The sequence below is a fragment of the Lates calcarifer genome, linkage group LG12 (assembly GCF_001640805.2).
Source record: "Lates calcarifer isolate ASB-BC8 linkage group LG12, TLL_Latcal_v3, whole genome shotgun sequence".
NCBI classification, from domain to species: Eukaryota; Metazoa; Chordata; class Actinopteri; family Centropomidae; genus Lates; species Lates calcarifer.
In genome coordinates, this window is record NC_066844.1 from 91,626 (window position 1) to 118,395 (window position 26,770).

General features: G+C 45.9%; 5 protein-coding genes and 1 pseudogene across 7 annotated transcripts; 2 read left to right on the plus strand and 4 right to left on the minus strand.

The window, feature by feature from the left end:
• Nucleotides 1-340: 340 nt before the first annotated feature.
• On the plus strand, nt 341-2,328 carry zgc:109913 (regulator of G-protein signaling 9-binding protein). The gene is made up of 4 exons (XM_018687688.2): nt 341-575; nt 659-862; nt 1,230-1,372; nt 1,455-2,328. Exons 1-4 carry the CDS (start codon nt 374-376, stop codon nt 1,629-1,631), a joined length of 726 nt encoding a protein of 241 aa, XP_018543204.1. The 5' UTR covers nt 341-373; the 3' UTR covers nt 1,632-2,328.
• A 143-nt stretch (nt 2,329-2,471) lies between these two features.
• On the minus strand, nt 2,472-5,362 carry ube2c (ubiquitin-conjugating enzyme E2C). Of its 2 annotated transcripts, none has more exons than XM_018687689.2 (7): nt 5,219-5,362; nt 4,718-4,843; nt 3,714-3,741; nt 3,412-3,498; nt 3,116-3,320; nt 2,959-3,018; nt 2,472-2,611 (listed from the first exon to the last, which is right to left on the minus strand). In XM_018687689.2, the coding sequence occupies exons 2-7, from the start codon at nt 4,822-4,824 to the stop codon at nt 2,574-2,576; spliced, it is 525 nt and encodes a 174-aa protein (XP_018543205.1). In that variant the 5' UTR covers nt 4,825-4,843; nt 5,219-5,362; the 3' UTR covers nt 2,472-2,573. The 2 variants fall into 2 exon arrangements, with proteins under 2 accessions (XP_018543205.1, XP_018543206.1); XM_018687690.2 differs by having other exon boundaries at nt 5,232-5,350.
• Nucleotides 5,363-5,608: 246 nt separating this feature from the next.
• On the minus strand, nt 5,609-8,692 carry LOC108890702 (nuclear factor 7, ovary-like; annotated as a pseudogene).
• Nucleotides 8,693-10,649: 1,957 nt separating this feature from the next.
• Nucleotides 10,650-11,867, plus strand: polr2j (RNA polymerase II subunit J). Its single transcript, XM_018687691.2, has 3 exons — nt 10,650-10,848; nt 11,472-11,580; nt 11,693-11,867. The coding sequence occupies exons 1-3, from the start codon at nt 10,706-10,708 to the stop codon at nt 11,792-11,794; spliced, it is 354 nt and encodes a 117-aa protein (XP_018543207.1). The 5' UTR covers nt 10,650-10,705; the 3' UTR covers nt 11,795-11,867.
• A 200-nt stretch (nt 11,868-12,067) lies between these two features.
• On the minus strand, nt 12,068-15,458 carry LOC108890704 (deoxynucleotidyltransferase terminal-interacting protein 1). The gene is made up of 13 exons (XM_018687687.2): nt 14,939-15,458; nt 14,510-14,580; nt 14,255-14,351; nt 14,067-14,165; nt 13,902-13,961; nt 13,758-13,814; nt 13,621-13,679; nt 13,499-13,541; nt 13,140-13,198; nt 12,933-12,993; nt 12,743-12,814; nt 12,452-12,507; nt 12,068-12,371 (listed from the first exon to the last, which is right to left on the minus strand). The coding sequence occupies exons 1-13, from the start codon at nt 15,011-15,013 to the stop codon at nt 12,263-12,265; spliced, it is 918 nt and encodes a 305-aa protein (XP_018543203.1). The 5' UTR covers nt 15,014-15,458; the 3' UTR covers nt 12,068-12,262.
• Nucleotides 15,459-15,754: 296 nt separating this feature from the next.
• pcif1 (phosphorylated CTD interacting factor 1) lies at nt 15,755-26,745 on the minus strand. 2 transcript variants are annotated; one of them, XM_018687683.2, is made up of 16 exons: nt 25,957-26,745; nt 23,867-24,017; nt 23,582-23,706; nt 23,275-23,400; nt 23,036-23,175; nt 22,793-22,947; nt 21,713-21,860; nt 21,537-21,620; nt 21,359-21,458; nt 20,600-20,759; nt 20,279-20,448; nt 20,002-20,088; nt 19,711-19,895; nt 19,538-19,631; nt 19,271-19,446; nt 15,755-18,807 (listed from the first exon to the last, which is right to left on the minus strand). In XM_018687683.2, exons 2-16 carry the CDS (start codon nt 23,991-23,993, stop codon nt 18,477-18,479), a joined length of 2,208 nt encoding a protein of 735 aa, XP_018543199.1. In that variant the 5' UTR covers nt 23,994-24,017; nt 25,957-26,745; the 3' UTR covers nt 15,755-18,476. The 2 variants fall into 2 exon arrangements, with proteins under 2 accessions (XP_018543199.1, XP_050930717.1); XM_051074760.1 differs by having other exon boundaries at nt 18,684-19,446; nt 23,867-24,013.
• Between the last annotated feature and the right edge of the window lie 25 nt (nt 26,746-26,770).

Consider the following 26,770-nt stretch of genomic DNA (forward strand, 5'->3'; position numbering starts at 1 on the left):
GAACAATGTTTTCCAGTTTCTGATTTCACCACTTTAAATTCGGCCCTGGAAAACTACATGGTATTTTGTAGAGGTAGGTGAGGTAACGACTCCCTCATCAGTCCTGACTTCTCCTGGGACCTCTGATTTTGACCGTTGTGCTTCACTGACACTGACGAATGATAGAAACTGATTGGTTGTCATCAGTGGTCTCATGTACACTTGACTCTTTAGATCAAACCTATAGAAAAACAGAATGATGTTTAAGACTAGTAGTTTGAGGAAAACCAAGGAGCTGAGTGAGACCAGGTGGGGTCTGGTACATTTAAGGATTAAATAGCTTCAAATGATCCATTGACCTGTCCTTCTTCACCTGTCAGGTGGGTGGGACATCATGAGTCGGTGGCGTCGTTCGGTGGACGAGCTGGCAGCGCGGCGCCGGCAGCAGGGCGAGTGTGAGCGTGCTCAGGAAGCTCTCAGTCGGGTCACCTCCTGTTTCCAGCAGCTTGTGGCGTCACTCGGCAGCTCGGCAGACTGCAGCTTCTTGCGAGACGAGATGGACGAGACAAGAGCACTCGCTCACCGGATCTGCAGCGGTAACCTCCGACACCACACCTGTACATACACCTGTCGGTCAGTCTGTCTCACCTGTCTCCCTCACCTGTCTGTTTGTGTGCAGGTCTGTCTCGCCGTCTGGTGCGTTTGCTGTCAGACTGTGACTCCGCCCCCTCAGGTGTAGAGGACAGACAGGTGTCAGAGCGTCTGTGGGTTCTTTTCCTGTCCGTGCTGGAGAACTTCCTGTCTGATCTCCGCAAGGCCAGGGATCTGATAGGACAGTTCCCTCTGACTCAGCGCTATGACAGACGGTCATTGGTCAACACAGGTCAACTGGTGGTTTTAACTTCCTGTCTGAGGGAGCTGTGTGATTGGTTGAATCATGTTGCACCTTTCCTTCTTTCCTTACCACCTTTTCTTATTTCCTTTCCACTGCATGTCTGGAACTATCTTAAAGATCTTGATAACCTCTTTAAGGACACCTGTCTGCCCCTCAGGGAATCCTTCTGCTTCTGCTTCTCCTGGGTCCTGGACCTCCTTCCTTGGGTAGAACTTATAACTTCCTTGGGGACAACAGGAACATCCTCAAAGACATCTTGAAGGAGTTCATGAACATCCTTTAAGGACTAACAGACATTTTTCAAGTACCCACTCACCTGTCTAACCTCCCACCTGTTGTTCTCTTTGCTCCCCAGGATGTATGGATGGCGTTGTGGGTGTGGCAGCTCGAGTGGCTTTAGTCCAGGTGCCATGGCTCACCTTGGAGGAGGAGCCAAGTCCTGATCTGACCAATCACATCGCAGGACTGGAGTCCATGCTGAGTGAGATGCAGCTGAGGGTGAGACAGAACCAGTGTCTTTTACCTTGAGGGAGTGTCTTGTACCTGTGGGGGAGTAGTTAAACTTGTCAGTGTTCTGCAGGTACCTGTCGCGTTCTGGTCGGTGGAAGCGACCCAACCAGCCTGGGCTGAAGCTCGCTGTGGGCTGGACGAACCAGACGACAGCCTGGAGGACCTGATGGAGGTCGAGGTTGTCTCCAACAACAAGATGGCCGTCTGTTGCCAGCCACCATGCTGTGGACTGGGCTGTGTCGGTTAGAGGGGGGAGGACAGGGGAGGACGGGGGGAGTCACAACTCAAACAACATGATCTGACTGATGATGGAAGAGATTTTCATAGAATCTGGATTAAACTCGTTAGACTCTGCTCATGTTTGTTTGAATAACAAGAGTTGAAGGAATATTTTCTATCTTCAGAATAGAGTTTGAATCTGGAATATTCTAAAATTAACTCAAGAAAAAAATCATTGTGTAATATTAAAGTTGTAACAGGAAACAACTCATAAATGTATTACACATGTCTCATGATAGTTTTAATTTTACAGATTATTATATACAAAGCTCATTAATTTTAATCGGACAGTGAGATAATCTGAACTTCATTACCTTTAAATTAAATCACTAATTTCAAACTGAAAATCTGTCAAAATAAAAGCACCCGATATTTCACAGTAAGATGTCTTCATGTAAAAACTGTTAAAAACATAAACCTTACTTCAGTTCAGATTCAGCAGTGTCATGGGAAAATCAGCTGATTGCAGTTTGGTGTTAAAAAAAAAATCATTCAATTTTTCATTTGACAAACTGTTTCAACATGGTCTTCATCTGATCAATGTTCATAAACAGCAACTTCTGTAATAAATTACTTGTGACTGTAACATGAGTATTTGTCCTTCCTTCATGGTTAGCACAGCAGCTAATGCTCAGTTTATCGCAAAGTTTAGTATAAACATCAGCTCCTGTGAAGATTCAGTCTGATTCATAAATAAACTGAGCGACAAACGTTTGTTTCATAGCACTGAAACATTTCACTTGTTTCTCTGAAGATGAACAAACTGCGACGTTTCTGTTCGTTACACTGATCAAAGACCATCACCATCTGAGCTGAATTAAGAACTTTATTGATACAGTGAGAAGAACAAACATAAAAATATTGTACAAACACAGACGACAAACAGAAGAAGAATAAAACAGGAGCAGCTTCACTTCTGGAAGGTTGAGTGTAGATGAGCTTTAAAGGCTGAAAGAGAAAACCAGCGTTAGAACTACAACTCCCATCAGCCCCTGCTGCCTGTCTCAACTGACAGTACACTGATCAATCACCTGATTAATAATCAATAACCTATGACAGAGCTGGTGATTAATGCTTTAACTGCGAGGAGTAAAGGTCAATCAGATCAGTAATCAAGAATACTGATGAACTAATGATCATTTCTCCACAGGATCAAAGTCAGTTGACTGGACAGTAGTCGAGTAAATGTACTTAGTTACTTTCCTCTTCTGGTTTTACCTTTACATGAGAACTGGACCTGCTGGTCTGGATTGATCTGACGTGTTTTAGTTTTTAATAAACCTCCTGGTTCTCACCTTCCTGATCCTCCCAGAGTTCAGCAGCAGTCATGTTCAGAGGAGACTCGTTGTTCGGCTCTGACGAGGAAACAGAAATGTTAAAAACCTTTAAATGAGAAACTGACACTGACCAGAAACCACGGTCTGGATTGGTTGAACTGGTTGAACTGGTCACCTCCCAGCAGGCTCTGGATGGACAGCAGGATGGAGCGGACGTCGTAAAGCGCCGACCACTTGTCCTTCAGGATGTCGAGGCAGATGAATCCCTGTTCGTCGACGTTGGGATGGAAACACGGCGTCACAAACTTCACCCGAGGAGCCTGATATGGGTACCCAGCCGGAAAGTCCAGAGACAGCCGGTACCTGAGGCCCTCATACACCTGAGACACACAGGTAGGATGGAGCTATGACCTCTGACCGCACCGTGACCTGATCACTGACACATTGATTACTGATCATGTGTGAACGTACCGTCCCCTGAGCTCCGTCAATGGTTCCGATCCATTTAAAGAGATTATCGGATTCTGGAAACGCCGAGATCCCCTTATCACCTGACATCTGACATCAGCGAGAGACAGGTCACATGATGACATCATCATTTTATCTAAGTCTATTTGATGCTGCTGGAGCTGTGAATTTCCCTTGCGGATTAATAAAGTATCTATCTATCATCAGAGAGACTACATGAGTCCCACAGGTGAGTGATGTGTGGTTACCATGGAGACCATCTCAGTGGCTTAACCTGGATGACATCATAATAAAGGTGAACTCACCATCAGAGTCATGAGCTCCTGCTGCAGCCTGCAGACACACACATATGACATCATCATTAATGGACACATCAGCTGTTATTAGACATCAGTAACCAGCACCGTTAACTGATCACAGCTGAAATGGTCTCCACCAGTTAAAGCAGTTTCTACATGAAACAAATGAAACCTCCCTCAGACTCTGAGGCTTCAGGTCCATGAAATAAAAGTCTCAGGTTTAAATTGAGACCTGAAGACACTCTTCAGAGACCAGAGTCCAGGGTTCAAGGCTTAACAGGAACTTGAGACTTTGAAACTGAAGCTTTCTACAGCAGCGGAGTTGTTTCAATGTTCAGTCAACGTTAAAGAGACTCCGACGAGGTCCAGGTCTGACCGAGTTCTGTTTAGACTGAGCTGTGTCAGTGAGGAGGTGGAAAAAAAAATAAAAACAAAATCATCTGAGAGGTCAACGGTTACATAGTTTATGAAAAGCAACAGGTGTTCACAGGTGAGAGTCAGGATGAAACTGCAGGACGCAGACAGATGTTTCCTGTTCAACCACAGACGACTTCAGAACCAGAACATCCAAGGACTCAACAACAGAAAGACCAGAAACAAACCTCGGCTCCTCACCCAGAGCCTCCACCTGGATCTGTTCTGGTCCCAGTGGGACAGAATCAGATCTCAAATCAGATGATTTAGTTTGACCAGAACCCTGGACTCTGGTCTCTGGACTCTTCAGGTCTGAATCTGTCTGATGTGAACCAGCTCAAATTAAACCTGAGAATTTTCTCTTTCATGTTTCATCTGTTATTTTATGTTTACCTGCTGAACAAGGTAAAACCTGAACCTCAGAACCACAGACTGAGTTCACCAGGTCCCATGTCTGGTCCAGTCTGGAGGATCACTTCAACCAGAACTCAGACTCTGTGACATGTGACACTCAGATTAGATCTGGATTGAGACCTGGTGACAAACAGTACGGTCCCAGCAGGGCAGCGGAGCCGGGCCGGACCGGTCTCTCTCACCGTTTGGACACCGAGCTTCGGGCCGCACTGCCACCACTCTCGCTGCCCTTCAGAGCGACTGTTGAAGAAGCTGCAGCCGCTGCGGGGTCCATGTTCTGGGAGGCCATGAGTGAAACGGTCCGGTTCCTGGAGGAGACAGAGACAGACCGGGTCACAGCGGGACCGACACCGACGCACAGTTCTCACACCGCGGACACTCTCCTCACATTCTCCCGTTAAACGTTAGCCATCGGATGTTAGTTAACCGTCAGTTACACAGTCCGGTGTTTGTCACGGGGTTAAAACAGTCCGTTACCGGGTACCGTGGATTCGTTAGCAGCTGCTTGTTTTTCCCTGTTAGCTTCATGCTAACGCCGTTAGCTCAGTCGGCTAACTGGTCGTTAGCAGCGCTGTTAGCTTGTTTACTACTGACGCCGGAGCGGACAAACCGTTTTCTACTGTAGGTTCTCAGGCACACACCGCAGACACGTACCAGGTGTATAAACCAGGTGTTTCACCTACCTGCAGGACTCACCGTGTGTCAGGATGTTAGCGGTCCGAACTGCCGTCTCTCCGGTTCAAACTGAACACACTCCCGCCCCCCGGTTTAAACCGACGCTACCTCACTCACCAAGCCAATCAGCACCCGACTTTCAAAAACAAACCACCTCCTGCTGACCAATGAGAAGGATGAGCACGGACGGAACCGCACTGTGATTGGGTAGAAGGAGCTTCCGGAAAGTGACCAAGCTACGTTGAATGTTGACGTCACAGAGTGGAGACAAACAAAAGTTTCTGATTTTTGAACCGAAAAGATTCAGATTTAACCCTTAACCGTTAAATTATATAAAATAATTTAAAATTATATTCACTGGATGAAAACACGTTCACTCCATGACTGCAAGATGCATGTAGAGATACCTGTACTTTATTGTTTTTCTACGTTCTGCTATAAATTACATTCATCTGACAGCTGGAGTATAAACAGTATTTATTATATAGGTATTTTCTTACAGAAACAGTCGAACTAAGTCTCAGGTGAAAACACTAAATGTAAATTAACAGTTAATTACACAGAATGAAGCTTCTAAATACTGAGGAATTCCAATAAAACCTCAACCCATCTGTTTACTTTCACATCAGATCATTTATATAGGATATAGGATTCCTGTCATCAACAACAAATACTATGGACATTAATATAGGAAGGATACAAAAATTTAAAAAACCCTTTTCTCTGACAAATGTATCTAACGAATCAATTTATTTATTTAAACACATGACAGTTTACTGAACTAATCATCAATCAAATAAATTATACAAGAAAATAAAATTATTATTTTTACACTTATATCTGTGAGCTGTTGTATTGATTACATTTCTATTTCAGAATATTCTGTATTATTACTTTTTACTGTATTAGTACTTCATGTATTTTTAGCACACTGTGTATATATCTCTTTAATCTGCCACATACCTGTTTACTTACATTACATTACTTTTATTAGCTGTTTCCTATTGGGATGCATCGATCCAAACTGAGGTTTTCTTTTCTAATTTTAAATCTGTCTGAACAGCACATCTAAAGAACTGGTTCTGACAGACCATGACCAGTTTTACTGTGTGGAAATCACTGAGATAAATTAGACAACGTTAACGACATGTGACAGATCAAGTCTGAGGCTGTGGTTCTCAGCCAGAAAATGGTGGATTGTTCCCTCCAGGTGGGGAGAGTTGCTGTCCCAAGTGAAGAAGCTGAAGTTTCTTGTGGTTCATGAGTGAGGGGAGGACTGAGCAGGAGAGCGACAGGTGGATTGGTGCAGTGTCAGCAGTAACACAGATGTTGGACTGGACCGTTGTGGTGAAGAGGAACTGAGCCAGAAGGCAAAGCTTTCAGTTTACCAGTTGATCTGTGTTCCAACTCTGACCTACAGTCATAAGATCTAGGTAGAGACCGAGAATGAGATTGTGGATACAGATGACTGAAATGAGTTTCCTCTGCAGGGTGTCTGGGCTCAGGCTTCTGGGCAGCTTCCTTTGGAGGTTTTCCAGGCATGTCCTAGTGGGAGGAAACCGCAGGTAGACCCAGAACTCACTCAAGAAATTATAAATCTCATCTGGCCTGGAACCACCTCCTTCACACTAAAGACATCTATGTTTTTTCCTCACAGAAACTTTCACTGGTAAAATCTTCAGTTTATCGTCAGTGTCAATGTATGGAAACAGCTTCTCAGTGAAAGTGTGTGTGATGGTGTGTATGTGTGTGTTAGTATCAGGATCAGAGAATGACAGTTTTCCTCTGTTCCAGTCCAGATTCACTCTAATCCTCTGGAGCTTTTCCTGCACTGGGAGGTCGATGTCTGGAGCTGGTGGTGACCATGTTGAGTATTTTCCTTCATAGAACCATGTTCCCCAGAATCCACACTGTATGAGTCCCTTCCTCTGGACAGACTCTGCTAACACACCTAATGTCCAGTACGTACTGTCTCCAACCTCGACATCCCAGCTGTGAGTCTCTGATTCAAAACCCTCAGAGCCCAGGACAATGCGACCTATGAATCTCTCTGGATTGTCAGGAAGCTGCTGTTTCTGTCCTCGTCTCAGACTGGTCAGATCTTCAGACAGGATCAGTTCTGGACCAGCAGTGTTTGGGTCCAGAACCACAGGACTGTAGGAGACCATGTCCTTCATCTTGTTCCAGATGTTGAAGGTCAGGTTGCCCAGGTGTTTGGCCTGGTCTATCAGAGCTCCTGGGTGCAGCTGGTGATCCTCCAGCAGGGGGCGCTGCTGGACTCTTTCCACTGCAGCCTTGTAGTTGTTGAGGAATGAGACGTCTTCAGCTCTCAGCTCGTCCTCTGTGGCTCTGACTGTGTGTGAAAGAGCTGCTATCTCTCTGCTCAGAGCCTCCATCTTCTCCTTCATCATCTGACTCTTCTGCTCCTCTTCCTCCCTCAGTGCAGCCATCCTGGCCTCCTCTTCCTCTTCTAGAAACTGGTGAAGCTTCTTAAACTGCTCCTTAATCTGCCTCTCTGTGTGTCGGGCCTGGACCTTAATGTGTTCTGCTGTTTGATCAAACTCCACTTTAACTTCTTCTTTAAGGGCTCCAGAGTTTCCTGAAGTTCCTTCTTGTGTTGTTGTGCAGCTTCATCGATGGGTCTGAATCTGTGGTGGGTGTGTTTTTCTGAATCTCTGCAGACGAGACACACTGGCTGCTGATGGTCCAGACAGAAGAGTTTGAGTTTCTCAGAGTGCAGACTGCAGAGAGCCTCTGAAGATCTCTGATCTCTCTCCTGTAAGAAGGACTCACACAGCTTCTTTAAGGCCCGGTTTAAAGGTGGTTCTACTCTTGAAGATCGTCTCTTACAAACTGGACACTGTGGTGTTGGTTTCTCTCTCCACCATCTCTTCAGACAGTCTTTACAGAAGCTGTGGCTACATGACAGAACAACAGGATCTCTAAAGACCTCCTGACAGACCGGACAGCAGAGATCCTCCTCTGATCTGGAAGCCATTTAGTCTGAGTGAAGCTGAAAACACAGCAGACAGGAAGTACAGTCAGTCATGGCTCCCCTCCCTCCTCTACTAACATCACTGAAATTCACTTTGACTCTGAGTCCTGGTTTTAGTCAAACTCACCTTCAGTGTGTGGAGAGTCAGCAGGTTGAAGCAGCAGTGTTGTAGTTTTCCTCTTTTCTCTCCTGTAGCTGGACTCACTCAGAGGAAGCTGTTAGTTTGGTTTGAAGGTGAATCTGAGCGTCTGATTTTCAGTCTGTTTCTGTCTTTAGTGACGACGAACAATAAACTGTTTCCTGGTTTGACTCAGGTGAGTCAGGTGAGGGGTGGAGTAATGTCACTCCTCTTCTGGTAAATGTTGGGTGTGTTTTGTTCAGCAGTACACATCTAATTTTGTCTGTAACACAGAGAACGTCATCATCTTTGTGATGCTTGTCATATTTGTTCATCAACAGATACGTACCAGATCAACAGTGACTTATCTAAACTGCACTCTCTGTAAATATACCAGTTGAAAGACTTCTGCTCTGTTTTTTCTTTGTGGAATAGCTTTGTAGTGAGCGCTGTGTTCAAGCATAAGTTGGTTCATAAGAACACCTTAGGACAAAGATGTATGATCGAATCTGTGGTTCTATCATCACATCTGTGGCCACATGTCTTGGACACGTGAAGAGAGGGGCAGAGCTGTCAACTGATCCCCTAGATGGCAGGAAAGGCCGCTGGTAAACTCAAACATGTAGTGAACTGGGAACATCTGGTGGAGACCCTGGTCCACGAGGTCTTCAACTTGAGGGCAGTTGGGGACATGGAGTCACAATGGGTCATGTTCAAAACCATTGCAGAGGCACTGTCTGGGAGCTTTGGTCAGGAAGTTGTCAATGCCTTTTGAGGTGGCAACCTAAGAACCTGCTGGTGACCTCCAGCAGTGAGGGAAGCCGTCAGGTCGAAGAGACCAACCAAGCCTGTCTCCTGAAGCAGCAGACAGGCACCAGGAGGTTAGAGGGGCTGAAGCTTTGGCAGCCCTGGAGGCTTAAAATTGGGTGTGGGATATCACACTGCTTAGCCTCCCCAGGAAAGTTAACTCCAAGGTGCTGGAAGCTCCAACCAGTTATTAAACCTCAGACCTCCACTCAAGTATCCTGGGGCCTTGTTCATGAGAGAGGGTAGGATATAGTAAAATGGATAGGTGGATTGGTGCATTGGCAGCAGTGATGTAGATGTTGTACCATGATGAAGAGGGAGCTGAGCCAGAAGGCAAAACTTTCAACCAATCGGCCAATCTATATCAATAAAGTTTTTCTGATTCTGCAATGGGTGGGTTAAGTCTGTCCCTTACTGATGACCCTGAACTGTCCTCACTAACGAGCTGAGCACTGAGCTGAGACCTGCATCAGCTGCTCTGTAATGGTGCCAGTCTTCAACCATGTGACCACTATTAGCAGTGACTACGTGAACTGCTGTCAGTGGGGCAGGGTCCTGGTCTGATAACACCTCTGTCTCTGGGTGGGGCAGTTTGTCCTGTGATCTGCAAAAACTGACCTCAGTGCTGTCCTGAGAGGAACCAGGGGTGGAACTGGTTTTCCATGATTTACCAAGATGATACAAATCTTTATTTCCCAGCATTGGAGGAAAAGGGCACTGAATGGGTTTTTCTTAAACTCTCAAGATCTGTGTCCTGTTCAGCATATCACTATATGTTAACAAAGTCTTTGGATGCAGTCCTGGGACCTTATGTCCACACTGTCTTTGTATCCTCAGTTAATCAGAAGACTTCTGGGAGTGCGCTGCTCAAAAGAGCCATGCTGCAACAACACGGCCCAGGTCCTGCAGCACATCAAGCACCTAAACAGTCCACAGACTTCCTCCACATGTGGTCTGGCATCAGAATGAAAACACACCTTGAAGAGATGCTGTCTTCAGGGAATGCCACGCTTATGGCTCACATGGTCTCTTCAAAGGTGCAGCTTTAAGTCCACAGGAGACAGTCCTGAAAGTCCTCACAGCAGATCTTAGTCTACTATGATAAGCTGTGGTACCAGTCTTAGCTGTGGTTATGATCCTCCATTGAGCTCCCAGTTCACAGTTCACTCAGTTTATCTAAAGTAACGTCTGTCTGGAGATTTGCTCTGATGTCTTCAGAGACATGAGGACTCACCTGTCAGGTGAGACCGCTGGTCGTCTCGTCTCTGTGGTAACCGTCGTCCACAGTGAAATACTGTAAATATTTCTGTTTATCTGATACTGAAGCTGGAAACATAATAAAAACATGCTGCATCTGTGGACTGGATTATTTTATCACAGTTCAGACAGGTACAGGTGAGTTCAGGTAGAATCACCTGATCTGAGCTCCAGCTGCAGACAGTCCTCCTGTCCTCCTCAGTCAGGACTCCTCACGTCTGCACTGAGAGATCTCAAGAAGGAGGAGGAGCCAGAAGTCGTCATCTTGTTTTGAAGCGACGTTTCCGGTCAGTTCCGTTCACCTCGCGCACTGAGAAGATGAACGCCCCTCCAGCTTTCGAGTCGTTTCTGTTGTTTGAAGGAGAGAAGAAGATCAGCATCAGCAAAGACACGAAGGTCCCCAACGCCTGCCTTTTCACCCTCAACAAGGAGGACCACACTCTGGGCAACATCATCCGAGCGTAAGAGGCTAACGCTCCGAGCTAACACAGAGCTAACACACGGCTAACAGACAGACACACAGCTAACACACGGCTAACAGACAGACACACAGCTAACACACGGCTAACAGACAGACACACGGTAAACACACTGTCACACAGCTTTCAAACCGGAGGCTGAGGGCTTCTAAAGCCAGGGAAACAGAGGTACAGAGCTAACGATGCTAAACACAGAGCTAACAGGCTAAAATCAGGAGGCTCTTATTGTGAAAGTCTCTGATGACTCTGGACCAGAATTATTTTATAAACAACAAATAATTAGTTTTGTAATCTGAGCTGATCAGACTGTTCTCACTTCAGTCAGTCAGTTCGTCTGATTAATCCACTGATCAATTAGTTGATCGATAGAAAATTAACCCCCTGTTGCATGGTGTTGATGGTTCCAGTGAAGAAATGTGATGAACCCCATCATCAATAAAATAATCAATAATGATAATAAGATCAACTGCAGCTCGAACACTTTTTATTTTGGTTCATTTTATATCATTAAATAATGACTGTAGCATGAGACTTCAGCAGCAGTCAGCTGGACTCTGATCAATGCGACTCATCAGTACCTGACCAGGTGTGTGTCTGTGTTTCAGTCAGCTCCTGAAGGATCCTCAGGTTCTGTTTGCTGGTTACAAAGTTCCTCATCCTCTGGAGCACAAGATCGTCATCAGAGTCCAGACCACACCTGATTACAGCCCACAGGTAACACACACACCTCACTACTGGTCATTACTAATGCTACAGCAGGTGCCGGGGGCTTTTACTTTTACAGGAAGTGATGTATTGTTGACAGGAAGTGATGTTTTGTTGACAGGAAGCATTTACAAATGCCATCACAGACCTGATCAGCGAGCTGTCTCTGCTGGAGGAACGCTTCAGAGTCGCCATCAAAGACAAACAGGAAGGGATCGAGTGAAGCCCCGCCCCTCCTGATGATGTCATTTCCTTTGTGTGTGTGTTTATTTTTATAAATAAAGTCTGAGATGTCACGCAAGGTGTGGTGTATCACCTATTTACCTGCTGCTCAGGTGAATCCTCAGGTGTGTTGGTAGGAAACTGGACCAGGACCAGGACCAGTCCTGGGGTCTACAGAACCAATAACATAAAGCTGAAACATGTTAAACCTGTCTCACCTGGTTTGATCCAGTCTGACCTGCCTCAGGTGATGAACAGACGACCAACACGTCTGTATCTTAGCAACAGTTTTTATTTTATTTTTTTAAACAACAGGGAAAAAAGAAAAAATCCAATATGGTCACACGATCGGTCTCTCCTCTCCGACTGGCTTCTTGTTTATTTTTACTAAAGACTCCAGGTGTGTGTGTGGGGAGTGGGGGTGGGGTGGGGGGTCAAAGGTCGTGTGTGTATTTGTGGGAGTTAGAGGTCAGAGGTCGGCGTCTCTCTGCGCCTCCATGGCTCTCTTCATCTTCTCTACCATCCACTGAGGAACAGTGAACGGCTTCATCTCGTCCATCCTGACGTCCGGACAGTCCCTGACCACACACACACAACCGTTACCATGGTAACTACAGGGGGGGTTACTATGGAGACACAGACGTGATGTCAGACTCACTTGTACTCGTCACTGCGGGACAGATCCTGGATGTCCTCTTCAATCAGCAGGTATGCCTGAACACAAACAGACAAGACAGGTCAGACAGGTGTGTGCAGGTGCAGGCTCTTGTCCTGAACCCTCTGGGCTCCTGTAGACCCATTCAGTGATCCTATGTGGGTCCAGGTCTCTGTCCTGGTTACAGGTGTAACCTGGTGAACTCACCTGGGACAGGTGACTACACCAGGACTCACCTCGACTCAAGACATACCTGGACCCGGACTCCGTTATATCAGTCTGAGTGTTTCTCACCATCTTCCCTCCTGTCGCTCTCATGTGATGTCGTTCTGCCAACCATTGCTTATCCTTTGCATCTGCAGCGTACTGACACACACACACACACACACACACAATGGTTAAACTGATCTCTGCTGTCGACTGTCGGGTTTGATGGTTCAGATGTTTTTGAGGTCAGAGGGGTTTAGTCTGTCTGTGTCATTACCTTGAACAGGTCGGCGTGTTTGATGTAGATTCGTCCTCTGGTCCCGCCCATCCCCAGCGCCCTACAGGGACATCACACAGACAGGTGACCTTTAACCTCTCCAGGTGTGTTAAAGCTGAGTCAAATCAGTTTCTACTGCAACAACCACATGAGAACAGCATGTAGCTAATGTTGGGTTAGCGTATTCTTAGCGTGCTGTTGACTGACTTGTTTGCTCTGGAGCCGAGAACAAACGTGCTGCTGTCGTTGAGTCTGGATGGATCCCACTGAAATATAGACAGGTAAACACACTCAGGTGAGTCATTAGATGATGATGATGTTCAGAGTTCACCCGCAGGTGAGAATAGGTTTTTATATTTATTTTTATCTGTTGAAGAAACTTCCTGGAAACACAAGTCAGAATAAACAGGTGAACTTGTCCTGATCAGCTGATTAATCTAGTTTAGCATCAGAGCATCTTTGGGTCGGTCTTCATCAGACTGGTGGTTCTGTACTGATGCACCTGAGTCCTCACACCTGTTTTATGGAAACACCCAAGTGAACCTGACAGGTGAGCTGTAACTCACCTTTGGTCCTTCTCTCTTGATGGGATCAGACTTCGGTTTCACTCTGAGAACAAACAGACAGAGGGAGGTCAGGTGATCATCTACCTGGATACTGATGATGTCACCTGGTACCAGGTACTCACTGAGAGAAGGTCAGAGGTCGATCAGAGGAGACGAGCGTGGCGCTGGGACGAGTTTTTCTCTGACAACACAAACAAATCTGTTAAAAAAACGACAACACCTGTTCACTGTAAATAAATAAATAAATAAAGATGTTTACCTTCTTGGGGAGGGGGCTTCCTCTCTGACTGCAGTCTTCATCAGCGGGTCTGGACCTCTGTCAGGAACAAAGACCCAGAATCAGAACCAGACCAGGTTACGACCTGCTGCTGATGATCTGATTGGTCAGTGAGAGGACTCCTACCTTAATGGCGACCTCTGGCCCCGCCCTCTTCACCTCCCCCTCTGGAAACAGCTGTTTGGCCTGGTGATGACAGCAGAGGAAACCATGGTAACCACAGAGACACATACACACAGGTGAGCAGATGACCATCTGGGTCAGAGGCCAGACAACAGGAAGTGACCTCACATGTTCCAGAACGTTCCTGCAGGCCTCTCTGATCAGCTGATCAGTCTGAATGTCGTCTCCCACGTTCTCCTTCACGTTCTCTGCTGCCTTCTCAAAGAACTGCAACACAAACACCTGTGAAACACCTGAGCAGGTTCATCAGAAAACTATATATATATATAAAGTGACCTCAGTCTGTGACCTCTGACCTTCTGATACTTCCTGAACACAGCCATGATGTCATCGTTGAAGCTGGGCTGAAGCACCGCCCTCAACAGGTCCATGGACACCTGAGGATCCGTGTAGCTACACACACACACACACACAGAGGTGAGTTTGAACCTGTATTAACAATATCAGCTCTCAGTCACCAAACTAACACAAACCTACACACATTAGCACTATATGTGAATTTAAAGACAGTGAATTCACATGAACTGGTTCATTATTATCATCAGAATCACCTGACTGTCATGTGAGAGCGACGTCCTCGTCTGTGAATCTGTCGGTGTTTGATCATCACGTTCCACGGCTTCTACAGAGAAACACAGAGAACCATCAGAGGATCTACAGGGAACCATCAGAAACCTAAACCCCAGGTTTCCATCAGATTGTGACACTGAGTGAATGAGTCCATCTTCCCTGCTGAGTTTACCGGGAACGTTCAGACCTGCTGGTCCGGTCTGTCCCGGTGCTGAGGACATATTCCTCACGGTTCAACTGTCACATCTCATTTTATTTCTTCTTGTAGTTCAGTTAGTGAAACAGACGTTTGCAGCTTTTAGCCTCAGTAAAACAGAACAAACCGCCGCTATGTTTTAATGATGAAACAAAACAAAGCATCAGTTCAGGTTAGCATCGAGCTAAGCTAACCCGTTAGCTGCGGGTCTTACCGGGGTCTGCTCCGGCTGCTCCTGCCCGTCATGCTCCAGCCAATCCCGGCCTCCCTCACTGCGGTGGGCTCCCATGATGAAAACAGTTCTGGTCTAGTTCGATCCGGGACTAACCGAGCTAACTCTTCCGGGCTGGGCTAACAGCAGGTGAAGCTAGCAGCGGGAGCTACCGGTGTTCAGTTTCCGGCTGATGTAATAAAAACGTTACCGGAGAATTACCGGAGAGTTACCAGGGTCTCAGCGCTGAGAGACACTGACAGGATGATGGGTGATTATCAGTAAAATGGTAGTCAATAATCAACTCTGTTTAATGTTTGATTCCAGGAAATCACTCTGGTTCGTTTCCGGTTCTGTGACGCAGGTAGCATCGACAACTTTTCCGGCCACATTCCAAAATAAAAGCACAAAAATAACAGTGTTGTTTTGTACTGTCAGGACAACAGGTGAACATTTAACTCACCTGGTTTTAATCAGTAAAAGAACCAAAGGAAATGATGATAACTAGAAGATGAAGATAATTCTATGAAAACTGAGATAAAGTTCTGATTTTATGTGACTGTGTTTAAAGTTTAAATCTGTTTATAAAACTCATCTTCATCACAGGTCGACATCTCTTCATCTTTTTACTCACTAATGTTCTAATGTTCTGTAACGTGTTTGTTCTGTCCGACACCTCCTGTTACAGACACTGTGTTGTGTTCAGGCGTCCTCTCTCTGTCAGGAGAACCTCAGTGGAGCAAAGTCTCCTGTGTTCTCAGTAGAACATGTAGGGAATGATCAGTGAGTCCAGTAGAAATGATCAGACCAGGTGACTGGTTTTACTGGTTTGGATATATTTTACTGGGAGAGTGAAGCTGCAGTTTTTCTGCAGGCAGGACGAAGGACAGACTGTATTTACATTCTCCAGCTGCGAGGACCACAAACGGCCAAGTCTCTGTCCGTCGCCTCACGTCATGTTTAAAACTAGATGTGATGAAGACGAGGAAACGTCCTGAACCTCAGAGACACTTCTATCACTTCATCACCAGAGGCTGAATTACAAACAAGCAAACATGTTTATTAAAGAAACAAACAAACTGGAGACAAACTGTAAATCAGGAGAAAACATGTTGAGGATCATTAAAGGAATAATTCATCTGTTGGCATTAATGACAACAAAGATGTGAATCAGAGAAATCAAATCTTAGTTCTGATCGGAAAATAAAATTGAGGCGATGACTGGACTTTTTTTTTTTTTTGGAAAATCCTGTGAATTGTTGCTTTAAATCTACAAACAGATGTAACGTTCAGTTTTCTTGTGATTATGAAATCTATTTCAGCTGAAACATTAACGTTTTCATGAAACTGAGACAAAGATTTTGTGGTCATCTGATACAGATCTGAGTGATGATCACAAGAAAACTGTCCTCAAAATTTAATTTAATTAATCATGAGATCACAAAAATCTCATTATTGTAATTATTAGACCTGAATGTCATAAAAAATAAGAAAATATAGTTTGATACATTCGTCATAATAACAAGAAAACTAATGAAATGTTTTCTCATGACTAGAAGACGAGCGGTTTTACAGGAGATACTGATCATCAAAATGAATCAGAAACTTGTAACTACAGGATTTTATAATTATCAGACTCAAATCTTATAATTAAAGAAAATGTCTCCAGTTTGTTTTCTCTGGTCAGTGTGATGAAGTTTCATAGGAATATTAAAGGAACAGTCTATCATTAGCCTAGCTTAGCATGATGCAAGCTGAAATCCAACATCCTGTTACACAGAAAACGTCGGACTGCTCCTTTAAAGAGTCTAAATTTAAAGGTGGAGGTGAGGTGGAGCAGCGACGGAGACTCAGCCTGGAAAACATTCAGGATTACAAACATCATTTAGAGTCTGAACATTTCATGCACAAAAAACAAAAAACCCCAAAACAAACCATAAAAAAAACAAACATCACAGAAAGAAAAACAGCTGAGAATTATAAAAATAAGGTGGAGGAGTTTCTGCTGGTTAGACGTCAGCATTACTGATGCATACACACTTCTAGTTTTACATACAAGATATAGATTTTCTTAATAACACTTTGGTTTAGTTTAAAACAAACTATCGTAAGCTTTGTGATACAGGAAACAGATCATCTCTTTAAAAAACTGTTAAATTAACTCAAATAAAAAACAACAGTTAAACAATTTCATTTGTTTTTTCAATTTAACAGCAGATGAGGAAAATAACATCAACAGACTTCATCAGTCCAACTGTACATTATCTACACAGCTGCTGAGGTCACACGGCAACAGACACCTGATAGGACGACTCATCAGCCAATCAGAAAGCAGGTGCCTGATACGATGACTCTTCAGCCAATCAGAGAGCAGACAGTCAGCAGCAGAGTATTAAGTTACAAAGTGTGAGGAGCCGCGTTTGTCAAATATTTAAAATCGTTAGCACAGAAGCTGATCTGAAGAGGACATGATCGTCAGAGAAGACCTCATGTTTTCAGAGAAAACGTTTGGAGATTAAAGTCTGTCTGTACTCAGAACCAGAACCAGACTTTACTGCAGGAACCCTGGAAGAACTCCTCACACTTCACAACTCGCCTCAACCTGCTGCTGAACACACCTGGTCAAACACCTGCCTCACTGATCAAACATCCAGTCACGTGACAGGAAGTGATGTGACCTCTGTAAATGGCGTCTCAGCCGTCTGTCCTCACCGACCAGTCCGAGTCCCCGTTCTGACTCCACCTCCTTCCACTGGTAAGTATGACCTCATAGCAGATGCTCCACCTCCTCCCGCCTGCTAAATACTCAGTTTCCCACAATGCACCTGCACCGCAGGTACACAGGTACATCCTCTTAAGGACGAGCGCCGATTGGCCCGGCTGTCCTGAGGAGGCGGGGCCTGAAACGGGTTGTCGCTGGATTCTGTCCGACTTGACAAAGAAAGACAAAGAGTCCAATAGAAACAATAGCTGCCTTATCAACCAATCACCAAGCCCCATCGGTGCAGGGACCAATCAGAAGTCCTCCAATGACCCATAGGAGCAGTGACATCACAGATGACATCACAGGTGAATGAAAAGGTTTTTATTGCTGGAGCTCCAACACGTCGCTGCTCACCCATTAACTCTGTAATCTGACTGGCTGCAGTGCTTGTTGCTAGGCAACAGCAGCAACCACACCTGGACGTGAATCAACTGCAGGTGAAAGAAAAGCTCCAGACTTTGTGGTGTCAGAGCTTCGCCCAATCAGAACAGCCGATGTGAGCGGGGACGTCACGGACTGAGGGGACAAGTGAAAGCCAACCGAATGACAGAAAGGGTTAAATCAGGTTTCAGTGTGGCGCTCTGGCCCCGCCCCCTGCTGGCAGCAGGAACAGAACAACATTGTGGATGGAGAAGCTGAGGGTGTGCTACAGGTGCTGGTGAGGGACAATCTGAACAGACGAGACAACAACCAGAACAAACTAATGCTGTGAAACACAGAAACTTTAAACACCTGTCCAACAGGCAGGGGGCGTGGCCTATTATAAACCCCGACCCTCTACACAGCAGCCATCTTGTCTCGAGGACTGCTGCTACTGCTACTGCTACTGCTACTACTGCTGCTGCTGTTGTTGTTGTTGTTGTTGTCATGGCTGCCTGGTGACATCACGCCACTTTGCATCCTATCAGAGGCCTTAGGGGCAGAGTCTCTGTCTCCAGGAGCAATGTGGGCGGGGCCAGGAGAGGACAAGGAGGAGGTACGAGAGGAGGCGGGGCGGTACGCCGCTGTGAGCTCGGCCAGACGCTCTGGAGTCGGAGCCCACTTCGCGAAACCTGCATCATTCTGAAGGAAGAGTACTGCAGTACCATGTACCGCCCGGTAGTAGCATCTCATCTCTGTAAGCACAGACAAGAAGTAATACAGTACTGTGGAGTACAAAAACTGCAGTACAGTGTAATATCTCTGCAGTAGCTCTGCAGTACAGTGTAGTACAATACAATACATCTCTTGCACTAACGTCACTTTAACTCCCACACTCTCGGACACTGTTGTTGTGAAATTTCATTTAATTTAATTTCATTTCATTTTTATTTTTTATTTCTTAAACTGTGAAATTTTTCTATTACTGTGAATTTTCTATATTTATATTACTTTAGCCTATATCTATATATTCTATTTTATTCTATTGTATTATATTATTCTATCTTATTGTATTTCTATACTTTACTTTCTGTAATTGGCTTGCACCGGGACCAGAGTAACCCATTTCGTTTCACCTCATGTTCACATGTGTTGAAATGACAATAAATCTCCTTGAATCCTATCTTTATGGTAGAGTACAGTATCAGTACCTCTTGCAGATGTGCTGACTCCCGGACCGGTACTCGTGCTCATAGGCCGGGACGCTCAGCTGGTGTCGGAGGAAGCGACTTCCCTCCATGCGGGTCAGCGCCGGGGTCACAGGGTCACGCCACTCAGGGACGAAGACGATGAAGGACAGAGGCTCTGAGGACTGATCCAACAGGTCCTAACAGAGATAGACCACAGGGAGTCCACATGGATATACAGGACCAATACAGACCAGAGCAGTCTGGCTCGGACCAGTACGGTACACTTACCTCAAAGTGCGTCACCATGGCGTCCATCAGCTCTTCACAGAATGGAGGGTTGGCCTCAAAGGAGCCGCTGACCGGAGAGAACATCAGGAACGGCCTAAAAACAAACACTGACAGGTCACAAGAAGTTGCCACAGTTTACAGGTGTTTATGGATGTGTTGGATGTCCGTCTCACCCTCTGGATCCAAAGAAGCCATCGATGTCGGGGAAGGCGGAGCAGAACTGTTTGAAATAGCAGTTGAGAGGCGAGGCGAAACACTCGAAGGAAACTCCGAACTGCCGGTTCAACGCCTCAAACACGGACACCGGCAGCGCCCCCTGCAGGCCGGTCCCCTCATTAGCACCGCTGCCAAACATCTCCTGGACACACAAAGACACCTCATTAATCAATTAACTGGGTCGTTAGCAAACACAGACCGTCAGCTGTCAGAAGGTAAAAGCTGATTGGTTAACAGAGTCAGCTGACCTGGTATCTCTTCAGGAGGCACCAGACTCTGGACAGGAACTTCTCAAAGCGTGGATCGTCAATACAGCTGTACCTGTACAACAACTCCTGGACAGGTAGACAGAGAGAGAGAGACAGGTTAGAGACAGACAGACAGGATTATCAGGTGAACATCACTATCTGCTGATGAACAGTAAAATGAAACAGCTGCTGCTGTTCTCACTTCCTCAGATGCAGGTGTCTGACACCTGCTCTTACACCTGAGAGGTCATGGTAACAGAGCAGGATCAGTACTAACCAGTTTGCTGAAGTGACCTCTGTTGACCTTGACCATCTCTCCTCTAAAGCGCAGACAGGCCACGTCATTCTCAAAGTGCAGCTCCACCCGGGGGAGGGGGGGCGAGGGGATTGCCAGGCGCACTGGATAACAGTAGACCAGCCGGGATTGGGGGGGGGACGCACACGCCTCTGAACGCAGACACACAGGTACACACAGATGAGTTACACACAGGATGGAGGGCTGGCTCAGGTGTGAGCGTGCACCTGTAAGTGTGTACCTGGGCTCAGGTGTGAGCGTGCACCTGTAAGTGTGTACCTGGGCTCAGGTGTGAGCGTGTACCTGTGGGCGGGTCCTGCAGCAGGCTCAGGTGAGTCTGTCTCAGGCGGCGGCTGTACTCTGCAGACAGCTGGTATATCTTGGAGCAGATTCCCTCCACAGAGTCTTTGGCGACGGCGGCGACGTGAGGACCACACTGCTGCCTCAGGTGTTCCAGTCGGTCCTGCAAACACACAGTGACATCTGAGTCCACAGAAATAGATCTCAGGTCTAGACCACTTTCATGGGGAGGGAACCAGGTGTGTCCTGATCAGATTCCGGAACCACCTCACCTGACTTCCTGTTCAACTACACCTGGGACAGGGACTCCCTCCTCTGGTTTCCATCAGAGGACCAGGACCCATAAACCATGAACCCTGGTGGAGTCCACCACCAACTGAGACCCTGTCTGACCCAGACTCAGTTCTTACTCTGGTTCTATGAGGACTGAAGGACTCACAGTACTCCCACCAGGATACACCTGGAGACATGGTCAGAAACCTCCAAGTCCACATAACACAGATGGACAAACTCCTGTGACCCTTCCAGGATCCTGTACTGTTCCTGGTACAGCTAGTCCACAGATCCAAATCTACATCAGTTCTCCTGAGGCGGTGTGAGCCTCCGTCTGTCAGACTACAGGTTCAGACCCAAACCTTCTCACCTGATCCACCTCAGCACCAGGTGGTGACCAGCTGACAGCTCTGCTCCCCTCTCAGCCAATAAACAGCCAGAATCTAAACACCTTTATAAACATGTGAAAGGTCAAAGGTCAGAGGTTACCATGTAGTCCTCCTTGCTGGCAGAGTGATCTCGGCGAAGCCAGCTCATCGTGTCCTCAGCGTTCCACTTCACCACCTTCCTGCTCTCTGGACTCGCATTCCTGCACAGGTCAGGGGTCAGAGGTCAGGGGTCAGGGGTCAGCAGGTCTCAGTAGAATAACTGATTGGTAGAGACATACCTGGAGTCAATCATCTTCTTGGCGGCTTCAGCGTATTTAAACAACAACTTCCGAGCTTCTTCTTTATATTTAATACGAGACAACCTGAGAGAGAGACAGGTCGGACAGAGAGACAGGTCAGACAGACAGGTCGCAGAGAGAGACAGGTCAGACAGACAGGTCAGACAGACAGGTACCTGATGGGGATGTCGTTCATGACCTCTCTGAACATGGATGGGGAGATGATGGGGTCACAGTCGCTCGGTAATAAAGGGTCGTGACCTTTGTCAATTACTTTCCTCTCCAACAGCCAACGGTTGAATGACTCTCGGGGCGGATCAATACCTGAGCCACAGACAGAGAGACAGACAGGTGAAACCCATTCGTAAGTGGACTCTTAGGTGTGTTCAGGTTGTACAGGTGTGTTCAGAGGCCTGTACTATGAAGGCAGTTGAACCTCCTCTGGTTTAACTCAGGTTCTCAGGTAAAGTCGGGGTTGACAAACCCTGACTGACTCGATCTGTGTTAAACGGTACGACGGTGGTTCAGATGTCAGTAAGTTGAGTCAGTGTTAACTTAATCAGAGTTAGTGCGTGTTGATTAAAGGGGCGTGCAACGTATCTCTCAGATGAAGAGCGCACGTTAATTCTGTGGGTTTAGAGGAATTTAAAGAGACTCTAACGACACAATGTCAAACCAACAAAGACAGAGAGACTGGTCACATGTTCTCTGGATTCTTCATCTGTAATATGAGATGGAAGGACACAGAACATATGTGATCATTTCTCAGATACTTGGATTACAGTCAACACGTGGGTCACATGTCTGAGAATGAGCTGTTCCTGTTAATGATGTTCTGCCTGGAACACTCAGGCTGTATATGTATGAATGTAATGCTGTTATGTTCAGTATAAACTTCATGTTAACAGTATTTCAGCCAATGGAAACTGAACCTGGATCAAATAGAAACCTTCTATAAAGTGGTTCACATTCATATTTCCATCATTAATGCTGCATGTTTTGGTCTGTAATCTACAATAACAACAGCCTGTCACATTATATTGTCTTTCAGGCCAAACCGCCCCTGGCCCGGCAGTTCAGAGACGCAGCGTAAATTACCATGGCAACAAACCTCAGGTAAAACCTATCCAGCTATTATAGTACAGGCTATGTTACTAAGTTACTCCTGAAGTTACCCTGATAAACCAGTAACCTCGCTTCGTAGTACAGGCCTCAGATTGTACAGGTGTGCACAGGTGTGTTCAGGTGTGTCGTACCTTCTCTCTGGTGACACAGCTCGTGGTAGTGTTGCCTCAGTTTGGTGACGAGCTGAGCTCTCTGCAGCTCGATCTCAGGGTGGGGGGGCAGGTGGTTGGCAGGGGGGTGCTCTCTGATCACAGCGTTGGTCTGGATGTCCAGATCCCAGTAGATCCTGAACACAACACACACCTTTAACACCTGAACAGGTCAACAGGATGACATCAAAGGCTAACAGGAAGGGACGGGACCTCAGTACTCACACAGCTGGTCTGTATGGGGCAGGGGTGGGGGCGGGGCTTGGAGTGGTGGGTGTGGCCGACTGGGCCTGTTTGTCCTCAGGGGCGGCGCTCCAGGGTTTGACCCCGGGGGTACTGGGAGAGATGGGCGTTGTAGGCTCTACCTGCGAAAAGACACATCTGGTTACACACAAATTTCCCTAAGTCCCTGCACACCTGTCACCTGCTGATTGATCACCTGACCAGGTGTGTACAATTTTTACCTTTGCACGTTTGAGGCTGTTAGGCCCCGCCCCCTGCTCATCAGAGCTCCTTCTCTTCCTCTGACCGTTACCAAGGTTACCGTCTCCGCCCTCTGCCGGGGCCGCATTCAGACCTAAAGGATCAGACTGCATACAGACAGGTGAGACAGACAGGTGAGACAGAGAGAGAAGATAAAACCATAACATCAAACATCCTCTTTACATCCTGTTGCGAGTTGAGTCACTCTGCTGTTTGTAAACAGATGAAAAACAAACTTCTTGTTGTTTTGTTGTTGTTGTTTTTGTTTAGTTGTTGACTGACACTCACAATGACATCATGCTGACCCAACACTGGGACCTCCCACAGGCTCTGATTGGTGAATCTGTTGAAGTAATAGGGTCGGTTCTCCCTCCGAGACCAGCACTTAGACCAGCCAGCCTGGACCAGTTCATCTGTCAGACAGACAGGTGTGTGAGAGAGAGACAGACAGACAGAGACAGAGAGACAGAGAGAGAGAGAGAGAGAGAGAGAGACAGAGAGACAGACAGGTGAGAGGCAGACAGGTGAGACAAACAAGTGGGAGACAGACAGGTGAGAGGCAGACAGGTGTACCTGGGAGCTCAGGTGGTTTGGAGGTGGTGGACGGAGAGAGGGGCTGTCCCTGAGAAGAGGCGGAGCCAGAGGGAGGCAGCATCATGGCCGCCTCCCCTTTCACCGATCCCTGGCTGTCACTGGACATCTCAGCTGAATGACATCGACCTGCCTGGACAGGAAGACACACTTTCAAAATAAAACACGGGAGATATTTTAACAACCAAAAAGTCACAAAAATCGGGACACAGATCTCAGAGCTACAGTATCATTGTTATAATTATTCATTAATAAATGGATATTAATTGTTCCACGGGTGTTACAGTCTAACCTGTGACCTCAGAGATGTGGGCTCGCCTGTGGACAAATTACACCTGATGCACCTGTTCTGAAATGACTACTGCATTAATCAATTTGGTGATCAACAAAAAAGGGAAAATAATTTATTATTAAATTATCATTGTGTGTGTGTGTGGTGAGTTCATATCAGTCACCGCCAAAGGTGAAAACATCGTTTCAGATTCTCTCAGGACGTTTCAGAGTTTAATTTTTTTATTTTCCTATTCAGAAACTTTGGTCTCTTCAGCTGAACATTCACATCATGTCTGATATCTGAAGATAAGATTCTGGGTAAACTGAAATAAAAACAAAACAAATTAAGAGCTGAAACTTTCCTTCATGGTAAAAAGTTTTTACACAGAATGAGAGTTTAAGTTTCTTTTGGTGAAAGTTTGAAATCTTCATTTTCTGTTGTAACTCACTACTATCACTGTTACTGATTCATCTAATTCTCCTGAATAAATCATATTTATAAAATAAAAATATCTCAGAGTCCATGTTAACATCCCCAAATGTGAGTTATATTCAGCGCAGATGGTTCAGGGGTTAAAAATACTCATTACATAATTGAAATAATCAATCAATAACAGTGACTATACCATGGTCATATATATCTTCCCTTGTTTTTACTGGGGTGAATAACATGGAGAGATCTGAGGAATTATTATATATAGTTTCCTTCTCTTCATAAAAACATTTTATATGTTTATCATTATAACCTCAACATGTTATCATTGAGTCTGAATGATGGAGACGAACTAACAGTGTCTGATGGAAGATTAATTCTAACATTAAATCTTGATAACTGCAGTGCTTTAATTAACCTCATTGGAACTAATAATTCAGTGAATCAATAATTTTCAGTTTCCTGTCTCAGTGACTGGATTTATTTGGTTTTATATAACACCAGGCATTTAAAGACATCAACATGTTTTTCAAACGATGAACCAGTTAAACAGACATTAACCGATCCTGACAGAGATGATCAGTTTCAGCCTGAGAAGGTGGATTTTATAAAACGTGTCATTAGTTCCTGGTGTTCTAGGTTTTAATGTTGCAGATACTCTGACTTCACTGGATTAAAACAGGTTTTCAGTTTAATGTCGGGGAGAAAATGAAAGTCCAGGCCAAGCGGTTTGTCCTGACGGCCTGAATGTGGCGGGAAACGGAACCAGATCAATGTTTACATCTGACCCCGATGATCGATAACCAGCTGATCAGCTCGTGTCGGTGTGCTTCTGAGTTTAATCAAAGCGCCGCGTTAATAAATATAATCTTTCCTGTGTTTTCTCTCTACGCAAAGACGAGCGCCATGGTTACACGCATGCGCCTGAGAGGCTTTCCGAACAAACAAGGAGGGGGAGGAGGAGAAGGAGGAGGAGAGGGGGACGACAACAAAAGGCTGCGGCTGCTCCACCGGAGCCTGGGTTGAACGCACGGACTCCGCGGCGGTCGGTCCCGGTCCACAGCGGGGTCAAACCGGGCTACAGTGCTTTAAACACACAGAGAGAGCGCCCGGCCGCCAGTGGCTTCACCGTTAACGGCCATTTCACGCGGCCCGCTCGGAGCGACAGCTGCTGTTTAGGCGCCAGTTCTCTCACAAGATGGCGGACACGCCCCTGCCACAGCGCGGCGCGTCCTGCACAACATTTCTGATCTGGTCTACGAACCCAGCCGCCCGGTGCGCCGGTAACCCGGTTCATCTTAAGGCCCAGACGTTCCGCCGCGCCTCGGTACAGTCGGAGCGGCTCTGCGGGGTCGCATGCCCTTACCTTGACCGGTTAAGTTGCGGAGAGTTGCGGGTTCTGTGCGTTTGTTTCGGGTCCTCCGCTCCGCTCCCTCCCCGCCTGCTCAGACATCTTTACAGGGACCCGGGCTGAGCCACTACGCATGCGCGGAAGTTTCCCCGCTTCCTGTTTCGAGGTGTCCTGCTCCCTCCGCCATGTTGAGCAGGTCGACGAGGCAGTAACCCGCACGATCCCAGAAAGCGCCTAAAACCACGGTTCAATCGATCAATCAGTCCTGTTACTGGTATTACCTTTTATTCATAAAACTAAACGGTCATTAGACTCACCGTTATTTTTTTATTTTCAATATTTAGTTTTGAACAAATGAAAATTCACCATCATCATCATCATCATCATGATGAACTGTTTCACTTGTAAAGAAATAACTTTAACCTGCTGTTACTGTAACAGTCGTGTTAAATATATAAATGAGAGCTTTAATCTCTTCAACAGAAACATTGATATAAAACTTTTTCTTGGTTCTGAATCTACAGATTTTTTATTTGTTTGTTTATATATTATTTACAGTCTGTCAGTGAAGCAAAAAAAAATATAAAATGTGATATTCATTGATGTAATTTTCCAAATAAAATAAGATTAATTAATAAAATTCTCAGTATCAGAAATATTCATGATGTTTTCACCTGTTTCTTTTTTATTTGATTAATTTTACTGTGTTGTTATTTTCATATTCAGTCACTGGGGGGCGCTGTCGCTGTGTTTGTGTGATGAACAGTGAAACTGAGTTAATGAGGAAATAAAAACGTGTTTAATATCACGTTTAAAAACATTTTTTATT